Below are 13,631 nucleotides of genomic sequence, written 5' to 3' on the forward strand. Positions count from 1 at the left end.
TTAGTAACTATAAAATGACCACTAGCAACCTATAAACATGTGGAGTTCATTCACAATCCAATAAATTTGCAGATACAAAACTAAAAGTAATAGCAAATTATTTGCTTACCTGTTTCAAAACTTCTATTAATACTAAAGAGAAAATAAAATCAATGGCGAGGTCCCGTCTTTCCATTAAATAATCTCGCTGCTGTTCATCACTGTAAAATGGAAAATATTCACGTTAAATAGCACCAAAGATACTGTAAGTAGAATGCAAACTCGTTTTTATTACAAGATGGCAGTGGCAGGTGCATGCTAGCTTTCTTTGTATTATCAGGCAACACTGGATCTGAAGTAAGAATCTTTGAATTAAACAGCTTCAACTACATTAACTTCAGGAGCCATTTATGAGTCTATAATTTCATTCTGTGGGCTTCTCTAAGGCATCTTGCATACCAGGATTTATATCACCTATAAAATATGCTCCAAATATAAGACAGGGATGTTATGCTGGAAGTGTATCATGAGGACTCTGTGAAAGGATCTAACAAACAAGATGCTTTCCAATCACAGTGGGACAATAAAGAGCCAGAAAGTACCAATAATTGTTTTCCTTTTTTTTCCTCCTGCCCCCATTCTCTTCCTTTTATCCTTTACCACTTGAGATTTAGTGAAAAGAGAAAAACAATGAAGAGGTGTTGGAAGAACAAATGAAGAGCAGCAGGAAGAAAGCAGAGTCCTTCAAGTTTGTTCAAACGCTGGAGAGTAGAATTAGCACAGTCAAGATAGGAGTGCCCTCTCCATCACACTTTCTGCTTGCTTAGCATGGCGACTAAGGAGGGCTCATCTGGAATTGAGCAAGGTTGACAAGAGGAATGACTGACAAGCTTCTTGGCACAAAGCAGTGGACAAGAGTGCAAGAATGCTAACTTTGTTGTGGACGTTTCTGGCTTAAAAGTACATTTCTTCCACTTGTAATCTCCATCTATGAAGTGAGAGTAATAATTATATAGGGCTTGATTTTCTCTTATCTGAATATTTAGGACCAGAAGTGTTTTGGATTTCAGAGGTTTTTCTTCATCAAAATTCACCTGAACATACATGTAAGCATATTTAGGTTTGATGTGCACACTAGACACGTAACTTGAAGATGATCATGATACTTCTTTTGCACCTGTCCTTTGGGTGTACCTTGCTACTTGTTACCTGAAGTCAGTTCTAGAATTTTCTATTTGTGGCACGACACCATCATTAAAGCGATTTTTAGATTTGGAAGGATTTGGGATTCTGGATTTCTAGAGTGGATTCTAGATTTCTAGATTTCTGTACTTAAAGGTTTGGGAAGATAAGACAGGTGAAGTATTTAGCATAATCTCCTAAGCACATAAATATCCAAAACTTGCATATTAGATAAAACCAATGTAGAAGGATAATTAGACTTCAGAATTGTCAGGAAGATACATCAGAATCAATGAAGACTATTTTGTTAATGTTTGTTTACCGGAGTCACAGGGAGAAAGGAAGGAGAGATCTGGGCCTGGGCTGAAACTGTGAAACAGGATCACAATCTAGGTCACCCCTACCCCCCATAGAATGGCAGATACTCAATTATTTGGTTATCACTTGCTGCCTCCCAAGATCTGCACTGGCGGCAAGCTAGATTTGGGAGTTGAAACCAGGCACTCCAGTGTGGAATATGGGCATCTTAACTATTGGCTTAAGCATCCTATTCAAGACTATTCTAAATCTGGAGTGTTTTGTTCTTGTTGCTGAATCAAGAGGGCATGAGAAAGAATGGAACTTTACCATCTGTCAGATACCACCAAATACTCCTGGTGGCACTTTGTGACCTTGCAGAGTGGGTTAACAGGAAGTAGAAGCTTTGTCTTTCAAGCAGAATTCATTCAAGGGCAGGAATTCATTTAGAATCCTTGATGAACAGCCCTCCCAGTAGGAAGAAGGGTGAATAAAACCAATCAGAGAAAGTTCCCTATGATTCACTAGCGGACTATGCAGTAGTGCTAGCTGGGAGGAAGGGAAGAGTACAGAGCTGTGTTAGAAAGGAAGGCGTTCACAGGCTTGCCTTCTATCCAGAACAGCATAGAATAAGCAAACAAGAAGTCCAAAAGGAAGGAGGACTCTCCAAGGCAGCCCACAGCAATAGAGGGGCTATTTCTGAATTGGATATGGCTGGTATCTTTGAAAGTAGCCTGATATATCTTTGAAAGTGGCCAGAGGACTCTGAGGAAGAAGCAATTCTTGGCAGAAAGAATTTGTGCTTCTGACCCTCTTGCATCTGCTAAGCCAAGGTATGCTTTCAAATAAAACAGACATATATTTTTCCAATAATGAAGTCTTTTTTTATAGCTGCTTTGAGGTCTAACTGCCAGGAGGCTGGAGGCATTTGACAAATTTAGCTGGCAGTTAAAATGTTGATATTATGCTAATCTTAGAAATCATAGCAAAATGCACAACCCTCTTATTTGACTATTCTGGTTGTGTGTGCGTCTCCCTACAGTACTTTATTTATTCTTCCTTGTAAGATAGTCTCATTACTAGCTACACTACGCTTTAGAGACTCTCATTCATTTGGCTTTTTCCCAGGCAGATTCATTTTCTTTTCTTGAAAAATCTTTTTAATTTATAAAAGGGGAACACATATAGTTCATACATGCAATTTTAAGAGTATAGTGATATTTCTCACCCAACCCTCTCACTCTCACCTCATTTTTCTGTTAATTCTCACAATGACATACTTCTAATTTACTTCACAACCACAAGTTTCACCCTCCACTGAACAAAGTTAATCAAATACTAAAGAGGAAGACCACAGTTTCTCAAGGGAAAAGACACGAGTACAAATAATACAGTCTTAGAATCTCAATTGCTTACACATATGGCATTAAAAATACTACGTATGTTACCACAAATCAGGGAAGAGTGTGATATTGGTCTTTGGGGGCTGACTTATTTCATTAATCCTAACGGTCTCTAAGCTTGCTGTGAAAAACATGATTTCTTTGTTCTTTTTTTAACAGTTGAGTAGTATTTTATTGTGTATATAGACCACAATTTATCCAGTCATTGGTTGATGGACATCTGGTTTGATTTCATGTCTTAATATTGAGTTGAGCTGCCCTAAGACCCAAAACTATCAAATTACTAGAAGAAAATACAGAAAAAATACTGCAAGATACTGGCATAAGCAGAACTTCATAAAGTCCCGGAAGCACAAATCATAAAGACAAAGCAGAGATAGGATTACACCAAGCTAAGCACTTTCGGGACTGCAAAGGAAATACTCAACAAAGGAAAGAAATGACTGACCGAACCAAAGAAAATATTTGCAAACTATACATTGGATGAGGGATTAATATCCAGCATTTATACATAATGAACCAAACAACAAAACCAAACTCAACAGTTCTTAACAATTAAGTCAAAATGTAACATTTCTTAACTCAGTTAAGAAATGGACTAAGAATAGGAACAGACTTTTTTTTTTTTAAGGATGAAACACAAATGACCAAGAGATACAAAGAAACACATTCAAGATCATTAGTCACGAGAAAAATGCAAATAAAAACCACAATGAGGTTTTTACCTCACCTCAGAATTGCAATTATCCAAAAAACAAAACAACCCACAAAGGCTGGTGCAAACGCGGAGAAACAACGGTGCCCTAATAACCTGTTGATGGCAACGTAAACTAGTGAAGCCAATACGGAAAATGGTGTGGAGATTCCTCCGGAACCTGGCCACACATCTACCACGGGAGCCCCGGTCTGACCCTGCGGATGCACTCAAGGGAAATGAAAGCAGCAATTACAGGAGTTATCGGAACATTCAGACGGAGCTAAAATGTGGAGTTAGTGTTCTGATTCTCTATAGAGTTCAGAGATTAATCTAAATAAATCAGTATCACAATCAAAACACATTTTGAATTCTTAAAAAAATCAACTTTTAGTAATTATATGTTGACCAAAGAACAAAATTAAAACACATTTTATCTCCAGATAATTTATAATAGCCTGCAAGTGAGATGTAGAAAATAGTAAAATCATCCTATTTATATACTTTTCTAAAACTAAATTTTTAAGATTTATTTTTATTGCAGTTATATATATGTGTATATATATGTATGTGTATATATATATATGTATATATATATATATATGACAGAAATATCTTCCATCTGTTGATTCACTCCCCAAGTGACCACAATGGCCGGTGCTGTGCTGATCCAAACCAGGAGCCTGGAACCTCCTCCAGGTCTCCCACGCGGGTGCACAGTCCCAAGGCTTTTGCCCATCCTTGACTGCTTTCCCAGGCCACAGGATTAGAACCGGCGTCCATATGGGATCCGGCACATTCAAGGGGAGGACTTAAGCTGCTAGGCCATGGTGCCAGGCCCGACCAAACTATTTTCAGACATAGAAGTGAAATTCCACCTTTAGCATCTGATAAACTGCAACGCTTTTACAAGAAGACTACTAACAGCTCGAGTTTCTTGCAGGGCGATGGAAATGTTCTGGAACTGGACAGTGACTGTGGCTGTGCCATCCTGCTCACGAATTACAAACACTGCAAACAGTCACTCTGAGGTTGTGTGAACTATCCCATTAAAAATCAGGTAAAAATTTAGTATGATAAGCAAACGAATTCTGCTTAAACTGAAGTATCCTATAAAACAAAAGGATAAATTTAGATGAAATGTAATTTAATAAAATTGCAGGTCTTGGGTGTTAAGAGAACTCTTAGAAAAGCATTAGATTAAGAAAAATGAGAGCAAAAATCAGAGTTAATGTCTCATTGAGTGACTGGCCTCTACTTATCATTAACATCATTAAAAATGCATAATCAACTTTTATGGAGAAATATAACTGCTTATAAAAACTTGTATTTTTTAAAAAAGAAAGGCAAGCACATTAAGTGTTATTGTGCAGATTATTTTGTTGTCATAGTTCAAACACACCAAGGCACTTCGATTAACTTGCAGAAATTGAATTCTGTATTTACTTTGGTACAGAAAAATGTTGACACCTCCGTACACACAGGGTCTTCACAGTTCCTGAAACATTCATGTCCTGAGAATACTTTGCATGGATTTCAAGTCTTTTTTGGTATAAAATAAACTTACTTAATTCTATTATTTCGTAAACCTTTTGAAGTAGTTCTGGGCAGATGCACGTTACCTGGAGTGCATGAGAATCTTAAGTTCTGCAGTTGCTAACACATTCATAGAGTGGCAAGTTCCACTTTTCAAACTCCTAAGAAAAGCGGGACCCAGATTAAACAGTCATCAGCTGGAAGGAGAAGTCGCCATGGTGTAATCCAACTTCCCTGTTTTTACTCTCATGCGGGCTGAGGCACAGGGAAGCGGTGAGCTGCCCAACAGCAGATGGCTGAGCAACGGTGCCAGGATTCCCACTGCCGTGCAGCACAGCACCCTTCTTATGCACTGAGCATTCACGGTAACTGGCATGAGGACTAAGATATCCCCTACACACCATGCAAGACCTGGTGTTTTGGGGTGTCTGTGGAAGACAGAGGATGACCTGGGGCCCTTTATATCCTGTCTCCATCAATGTCAAAATAAGAGCTCCTGTGATTTTTAACCCACAGCATCTGGCAGCCACTGGGTACTCCAAATGGATCAGCTGCTATGGACAACAGGATCCCCTTAGCACCTGCTAGAACCCTGGTGACGGTCAGGAACACCGAGATGCTTCTGAACTCCTGTTTTGGGTGACACTTCTTAAAAATAAAAAAGAAATCCAATTCTCAGGCAGACAAAAAAAGTACCTTTTAGATTTATTGCTTGTTCTTGGTCTGTATTCATGTGATTCATCCTCAATGCCATTTTGCCTTTTATACCAGTCAAATAATGTCCGCAGGATGGAAGGCAGGCAGTACTCAGCCAGGGAACTCATGGAGCTGATGACCTGCAGGGAGAGAGGTTAAGTGATGAAAAAGGCTGTGTGGCACTGCCAGCGAGGAAGAAATGCCCATGTCAGAGCTGCAAGCAATCTTCACTGCAACACTGCTACAGTCCCTTATTTCCTAACCGTTATCAATGTATCTCCAAGGCATTAAATGTCTTTATGTTGACGGGGCTCCTAACATAATCACGAAATAAAAATAAACATTAGGCATAACATATCTAGAGGGTAGTTTAGAATCTCATATCAAGAATCTAATTAAAATCATTCTGAAGAACATCAGTCTTAAGACTCATCTCAGGTACATAATTAGAGAGGCAAAAGAATGTTGAGGAAGGTGAACCTTATTCATTACAAAGAAAAAATTAAACCCAAATACCTAATGAATATGTGGATTAAATTAAACCCAAATTAAACCCAAATATCTTAATATTTAGATTTTGGTGCACACTCATAAAATATTATGACTCATTTCAAAAATATATCATGGACAAAGGGTTTTTGGCCCAGTGTTGAGATGCCCACATCTCTCACAGGAGTTGTTGGGATCCTTCTTGGGCACAGTTCCTGATTCCAGCTCCCTGCCAGTGCAGATACTGGAGCGCAGCTTCAACGACCCAAAGCAATACAGTTTATGTTACTTGCGTGGGAGATTCGAATTATGTTTTTGTTAAAATTTTGCCCATTTCTGGTTATTTGGGAAATAAATAGATGGTATATACACAGCACATTTCATTTGTTATCTCTCAAAAGTTTATGACATAAAAATTTTTAGGATGGATCATGTATTACTGTCATTTAATTGGTAATGATCTCAACTTGGTATAGATTCTGTGTTAAGTGTACATATATGCAAAATAAGACTCTTAATCTTTTTGATATGAGATTTCAAAAAAGTATGAAGGGAAAATGGGATTAAAAATACATTTTTGGATGTGGAGTGGGTAATAGGCGCAATGGCTCAACTGGCTAACACACCATCTGAGAATGCCAGCATCCCATATGAGCATTGATTCATGTCCTGGCTGTTCCATTTCCCACCCAGCTACCTGATTATGGCCTGGGAAAGCAAAGGATGATGGGTCCAAAACCTTGCACCCGTGTGGGAGACCTGGAAGAACTTCCTGGCTCCTGGTTTTTGATCAGCTCAGCTCCAACTGTAACAGCCATTTTGGAGTAAACCAGTGGATGAAGATCTTTCTCTGTCTCTCCTTCTCTCTGGAAATATACCTTTCCAATAAAAAGAAACACATCACTTTCAAAAATAATTTTTGTTGTAAAATATTTAAAATTCATGAATAATTTTCATAGTATGCATTTTCCATGAGTTTTTTTAAAGACTGCATGCATAGATTTAAACCATTTTTGTCATCAAAATAAACTCATCTTCTGATTCCACTTCCCATGAACATGCACAAAAGAATTAAATTTCATGAGATGGGGAGAGAGAGAAAGAGAGAGAGAATGATCTCAACTACTGGTTTATGTTCCAAACCTGTGCAGCAGAGAAGGCTGAGCCACTCTGAAGCCTGGGCCTAGAAACTCCATTCCAAGTATGTGACAAGGACTCAACTTCTTGTGTATCAGCAAGAAGCTGGATAGAAAGTGAAGTAGCTACCAGGACTTGAAGCAGGTACCGGCCCTCAAAGCCGACTCCAGGTCTTGAACTCAGGCATCCCGAGTCACCTGCCAGACAGTCACCTGCCCTGGTTTCCTATCAACTTTTTTGAAGTCCCCACATACCACACACACACCAACAAAGAATATATATGGAAAAGAGGGGCTTTGGGAGAGGGTAAGCGGAGCTGGAAATGAAGGAAGGATTTACCTGGACTGTTTCAGAAAGGGGAGTCAAGATATGGAACCAAACCAAGTGATCATTTACAGATGAATAAAGAAAATGTGGTTCATATGCATGATGGAATATTATTCAGACACAAGAAGAACTGAATCCTTATACGTGAAACAACATAGAGGGAGATGAACGTAATTAATGTTAAATGAAAAAACAAGACACAGAAAGACAAACTACATGTTCTCCCTTGTTTGTGGAAGTAAGGAAAGTGGGTCTGAACTGAAAGCAGAGATTGTGAGAGGCTAGGAAGGATTGGGACTGGAAGGTAGAGAAAAGTTGGATGATCAGTAAGAAAACAGGCAGGTAGAAGTAACAGGTTCTTGGAGTCACAGCACAGGGGCTGACTAGTTCACCATGAGGAACTGAAAGACAAGAGCTGGTAACTTAAAAACACAAAGGAAAGGGGAACTGACATTACGGCACAGCTGGTTAAGCTGCTTGAGACACTGATACCCAGGATAAATTCTGATTCCAGTCCTGGCTGCTCACTTCTGATCCATTTCTCTGCTAAGGCACCTGAGAAAGCAGTGGAAAATGGCTCAAGCAAGGGATGAAGCTCTTGGCTTCAGCCTGACCTAGCACTGGCTGTTGTGGTCAGTTGGGGGGATGTAAACCAGCAGGTGGAAGATCACTTTCTGTCTCTCCCTCTAACTTCATCTTTCATGTAAATAAGTCAACATTAGAAACAGAGAAAGGATAAATACCTGGAAAGACGAAATTTCTAATGTGAGCAGCACATTATGGAAATATTGCATTATCCCATAAAAACACACAAGTATTTTATATTAATTTAAAAGTTTTTAGAACTATAAAGAGATAAGAACTAACTAAACTATACAAAGATCCAAAGCTGGAAATGGTAATGATGTGTTCCATTATGACTGCATATTGATTCAGGAGATGAAGTTGAAAAGAGTTTGGTTAAGACAGAGTAGAGGAATATATTGTTGGAAAGTTTCTTTTCTAGAAAATGTGTAGTCTCTACAGAGCTCTGCCATGAGCCCATAAAAATGGCGTGTGGGAGGTTTACTCTAGCAGAGATGTGTGGAAGAGAAAAAACACACTTGAATGAGATTCCTGCCACAGTGCCAGGCGAGATGATGCTCTCGGCTGGAGCTGGGGAAGTGGCAGAAGAAATGGAATTTTTTGGTTAACTTAGCACACTCCTGCAGTTAGCAGGCCAGGCTCAACCTCCTTCTATAAAACAGGAGACGCTTCGGAAAGGAGTGGACATGCTTCCAGTCCACAGAACTTTCCATTCTCAACTTTAACAGCAGCTGTGAAACAGACATCCATGGCTTTCATTGTCCCTTTCTATCTCTTGCTAGCTTATTTCTTGCTGTCTTACCCATGCGAGCTTACAGGTGTCCAAATAAAATTGTACATGATCTTTACAATGGAAAAATAGAAGAGAGAAGAAATGGGCCATTACATTCAATCTGCTCTATGAACCTATCACTATTAATTTTTTAAAATTTAAAACAATAACCTTTTTAAAAAAGAGGATCCTTTCCTCTCTCCCCCAACTCCAACAATATCCACAAACTTTTTCTGGTTGTGAATTTGATCGCCATAACTGCTTAGAAGTTAGTAGTTTTTATGTAAAGTTACACCAGCATAAGGAAGGCTATTTCCTTGACCTCATTATTTAAAAGGTTTTAAACTAGGAAATGAAAAAAGTTTCTAAGAGAAAGAGGGATCAGAGCCCAGAGGCTCTAGGGATGGGGTAGTAAAACCCAAAGAATCTCCTTTTCTAACTCAACTTAGCAACTGCCTTAAAAAAAAAAAAAACTGCCTAAGGAGATGTGAACTCTAAATGTAAAGGAGTGTCCTAGATGGTCTCCTGGGATTAAAAAGAAGTGGATAAAAACAAATGGAACAGATAAAATGTGGAGTTTCATCAACAGCATGGTATCACATGGACCACAGTAATATAACATGTTAATAGGGAAATTGTCGTCTGTCCATCCCTGGCATCTGTCCTCACTGTCACTGTGACTACTCTGTAAAGCCCAAACCATTTTAAAATAAGGTTAGATACAGAATATTTGGGTGGGATATTTACAAATTACATTACAGACTTGTTACGTTTCTGTCTTTAAAAGAAACTTCAGCTGGACTGCTAAGCACATATGATCCACCACTTTACTTAGGCATAACCCATCAATTCTCAGGTATGATCATGAAAATAATTTATCCTACTGATTAAACAGTCATTCTCCAGACTAGAGTCACTGGGTGTCCTTGGGCATGGCCAAGTACACTGAGAGCATCGGAGGAGGGATGAAAGGTCAGCCCTGGGTGGATGTGTGTGTGTGCTTTTTCCATCTTTCTGGTGCTGCTCTTCAGAGCCTGGGCTTTCAGGAAGGAAGGGTGGAATCTGCAGAGACCTGGCCCTTGACGCTCAGGAAGGGAGGAAGGTCTAGTGGCTTCTCGTTTACTCAAGTCCTTCATTTATGGGGAGCGGAGCCAATGGGGAGATGAATTCTGGCTCTGTGCTGCCGTGCAGAGTGGGCAGGGCCACTACAAAGATGCTCTTGTTGCTTTTCAATGATTATATTCTTCCACCACCCAGGAGCTAGGTACTGGGCAGCATGAAGAGATGAAGTGCTCAGGCTCACTGAGCGATTTCATGCCGGTGTTTTCTTTTGGCAGGCAGGGAGACGGAGGAGAACACTAAATGCACTCTGCAAACCTTTCAATGTTGACTTTAGCTTTTTATGTAGAAATGGCTAAAAGACACTGTCCATTATGCTGCAGAGAAGACGTGATTTCTCAGCAGCATTTTATTTCACTTGCTAAATGTAAAGGAGAAAATGTTACACAGAAATATTTAAATAATTCCTCTATGGAGTCCTTCTATATTTCTCATTAACAAAGCTGACTTCTCATGAGTGCTGTATTTAACAAATAACTGTAATGTAATTTCACTTATGGTTTAATTTTTCAAAGCCCGATCTTACGGACCAGGGTAATCGCTGTGCAATTACACAAAATGCTGATCTAGTAATTTTCAATTTATTTTGACTCAATCGCATTATCACTGTTGCTAGAAAATGGCATGCTGAATGACAAACACTAATTTTATAATATCAAAAATATAAAAATCTAAATATGTTTTCCTACATGTAAAGAGAACATCGTCATTATTACGTTTTAACGACTTGGTTCATCTCAATACAATACACTGCCTTGTTGAAGAATAATTTAAGGAATGATGCATAAAACATTTAACATTCTAAGCCCAATGCTGGCTTATTTGTTTTTACTCTCTACTGCCTATTATTTTCACTTACATCATTTAAATACATTTTCATTGGACTGCAACATTAGCCTCCATGTTGAAATGTTAAAATTTCATCTACTTCCTCTTAAAGAAAATTGTTACTACCCAAGACATTAAAAAGCTATTTTAGCTTAATATATTATAAATGGATGGTTCCTTTTCCGTGTACTCCCTGTTAGTCGATGGCATTTTAAATATACTAAGAATCTGAAATATGCATAATTCTCCTGAAATATATGGCATCCCATAAATATATGATTTTATGTGTCAGTTAAAATAAACATTAAAGATGAGAGGGAGAACGATTAGTAGTATGAAAAAGAACAGAAAAAATAAAGTATTTAACATGGAAATAATAAGTGCATAAAATATGTAACATGTTGAAGAAAATTCCAAGAGAAGTTCCTTTTTGAGTAAAGTATCAGACACAGATGACACCCGTGGAGACTAGCCACACTAAATTTCAAACAGCCATTTCTAAAATTAATGTGAAAGCCCAATATGTGCTCCTGACAGGTCAACATGCCACATTTCCGTCATTTCAGTAAGCTAATGGGGAAATCAGTTAGCTTCAGGGTCAGGTTGCAGCGCTGTCCCTTCTTAACTAGACTAAGAATCTCGAGTGTCCTGGAGTGTTCCGATGACAAAGTGAGATGCTGTCAAAATGTGGGGCACATAAAGAACTTCCCAAACGTCTGTTTCCTTCTTCCATTTCTAAATATTGAAACTGAAGCACCTACAATGACGCAACGAGCTCACAGACTAAGTGAATTACAGAACGGATGGCAGAAGGTGGTGACAGAATTTTGCTCATTTGAGCCTGATAAATGCCACTTTATGGGTATGGTAGGTGGTAACAAACCATACACCAGCCAAGCACAAGCCACAGGTGCTTTCATTAGAACGCTCTCCACTGAGTTTGTGTTTCCACTCTTTTACGCCTTCTGCAGATGGAAACACAGTGCCTTCTTCCCGGAGCCTTCCAAATGCTATCCAAAGATGCTGCCGAGTGATAGGAGTCTTATCCTCGGCTCATACGCAAAAAGCAGTGAACACCTGGCTCCTCTGTTTGCTGCAGGCAACCGCTCACTTCAAGGCTAATGGAAAGAGACACTTAGTATGGCATAGCAACTTTTGTGCCTATTCTGGAACCAGACTCCACCACTTGAATAAAACCAATTACTGTAATATATCTGACTCATCCTCATGTCAGACTCTCAGGAAGCTCAACCACGCTGGAAAAAATGTGTTAATTTTACATGGGCAATGTGGACATAATTGTTGGCAGGACGGTATAGCATGAAGCTCCCGTATTTCATTCAGTACAGAGGCTCTGTGCCTAGCCATGGGGTTAGTTCCTGACAAATCTGCTGAAAGCAGAAGATGCTGGAAGATGAAAACACAAGTGCTCTTCCTACCCTTAACCTACTCCACACCACATCCTAGCACTCTCGGGCTGCAAAGCGCTGATTATATCAGCTTGTAATTGTAGCTGCAGCTGCTCCTCCTCCCAGCATCACAGGAGAGGACCAGACCACACAGCCCTAGGCCCAGGGAAAAGAATAAGGTCAACATTCGAAGTGTGTAAGGGCACAGAACATGTACTGCTTTCTCATCAAAGTAAAGCTGGAAACTGATCAGTGGAAGTGCTATAAGCTGGGGCCATCTATGCAGGAGGGTTCCACGAAACACACCATGTACCTATGCCTGGTCTCCCCATCTCCTCTAACTCCAATGCATTGTAGTAGCAATGCTTCTGCTTCCTGCCTCTCTGCCAACTACTCTTGATCTTTAAATCCCACTTTTTTTTTTCTTGTCACAGACTATTCATACCTTTACCTGAAACATCATCAGGGACCAATTCAATGGCTAGCCAATGGACTTTTGTTCCCCTCTTGAAATCTGTTAAGCAAATAGCATAAGTTACCAGGTTCCCCATGAGGGGTTTTCCTGCCCAGGATCCTACAGTGCAGCTGACTTAGCCTCCAGTGGCTTCTCCCTGTGTACAGCATAGCAAGACAACCCATCGGAGATGATTGTTATAGTACAAGCTTCTCTGGGAACTAATAGTATTTCACTTTGCAAAGAGAAAGTAACTTCCCCTCAAAATATGAGACCATTTTAAGACACAGAGTTGGAGAAATACTTTTCACAGGAAAATACATAAAATACATACTATAAAATTATTCTGATTGAACAGCCCTAATATGAGAATTTAAAATAAAAAATCTGATTCTTATTGAAAGCTAAAAATTTTATAAAATTTTTAGAATTTTAGAAACATCTCATAAGATGTCCCATCCCCAAAATGTTTCATATGTGTATGGAAATATCTGAAATCCTAAAAAAAAAAAAGCAAAAAAAACCCAAAAAAAACAAAAAAAGAAAACTAGATCTGCAATACACCCAATTTCAAGCATTTCAGGTTAAGGATTCCTCACATGGATTTAAATTCCTCATTATATAAGGCAAGGTATGATTCCAAGGGCACAGAAATCAGACAGCACACGCATGTAGCTGGAAAATACATGAACAGTACAGTAACTATTTGTTCAACAGCCAGAAT

The 13,631-nt window shown here is 39.1% G+C and overlaps 1 protein-coding gene across 4 annotated transcripts in view; it reads right to left on the reverse strand.

Annotated features, from left to right (window-relative positions):
* Positions 1–13,631, reverse strand: part of FRY (FRY microtubule binding protein) — a 432,396-nt gene that overhangs the window by 161,981 nt on the left and 256,784 nt on the right. For all 4 annotated transcript variants that reach the window (XM_040979819.1, XM_040979817.1, XM_040979818.1 and 1 more), the window contains 2 exons: positions 5,788–5,927; positions 110–200 (listed from right to left, as the gene is read on the reverse strand). In XM_040979819.1, the coding sequence (XP_040835753.1) occupies positions 110–200; positions 5,788–5,927 (231 nt within the window). The remainder of the gene's footprint in view (positions 1–109; positions 201–5,787; positions 5,928–13,631) is intronic.

The sequence above is a fragment of the Ochotona curzoniae genome, unplaced genomic scaffold (genome assembly GCF_017591425.1).
Source record: "Ochotona curzoniae isolate NIBS_2020 unplaced genomic scaffold, NIBS_Ocur_1.0 contig_3332, whole genome shotgun sequence".
In the NCBI taxonomy this organism is placed as follows: domain Eukaryota; kingdom Metazoa; phylum Chordata; class Mammalia; order Lagomorpha; family Ochotonidae; genus Ochotona; species Ochotona curzoniae.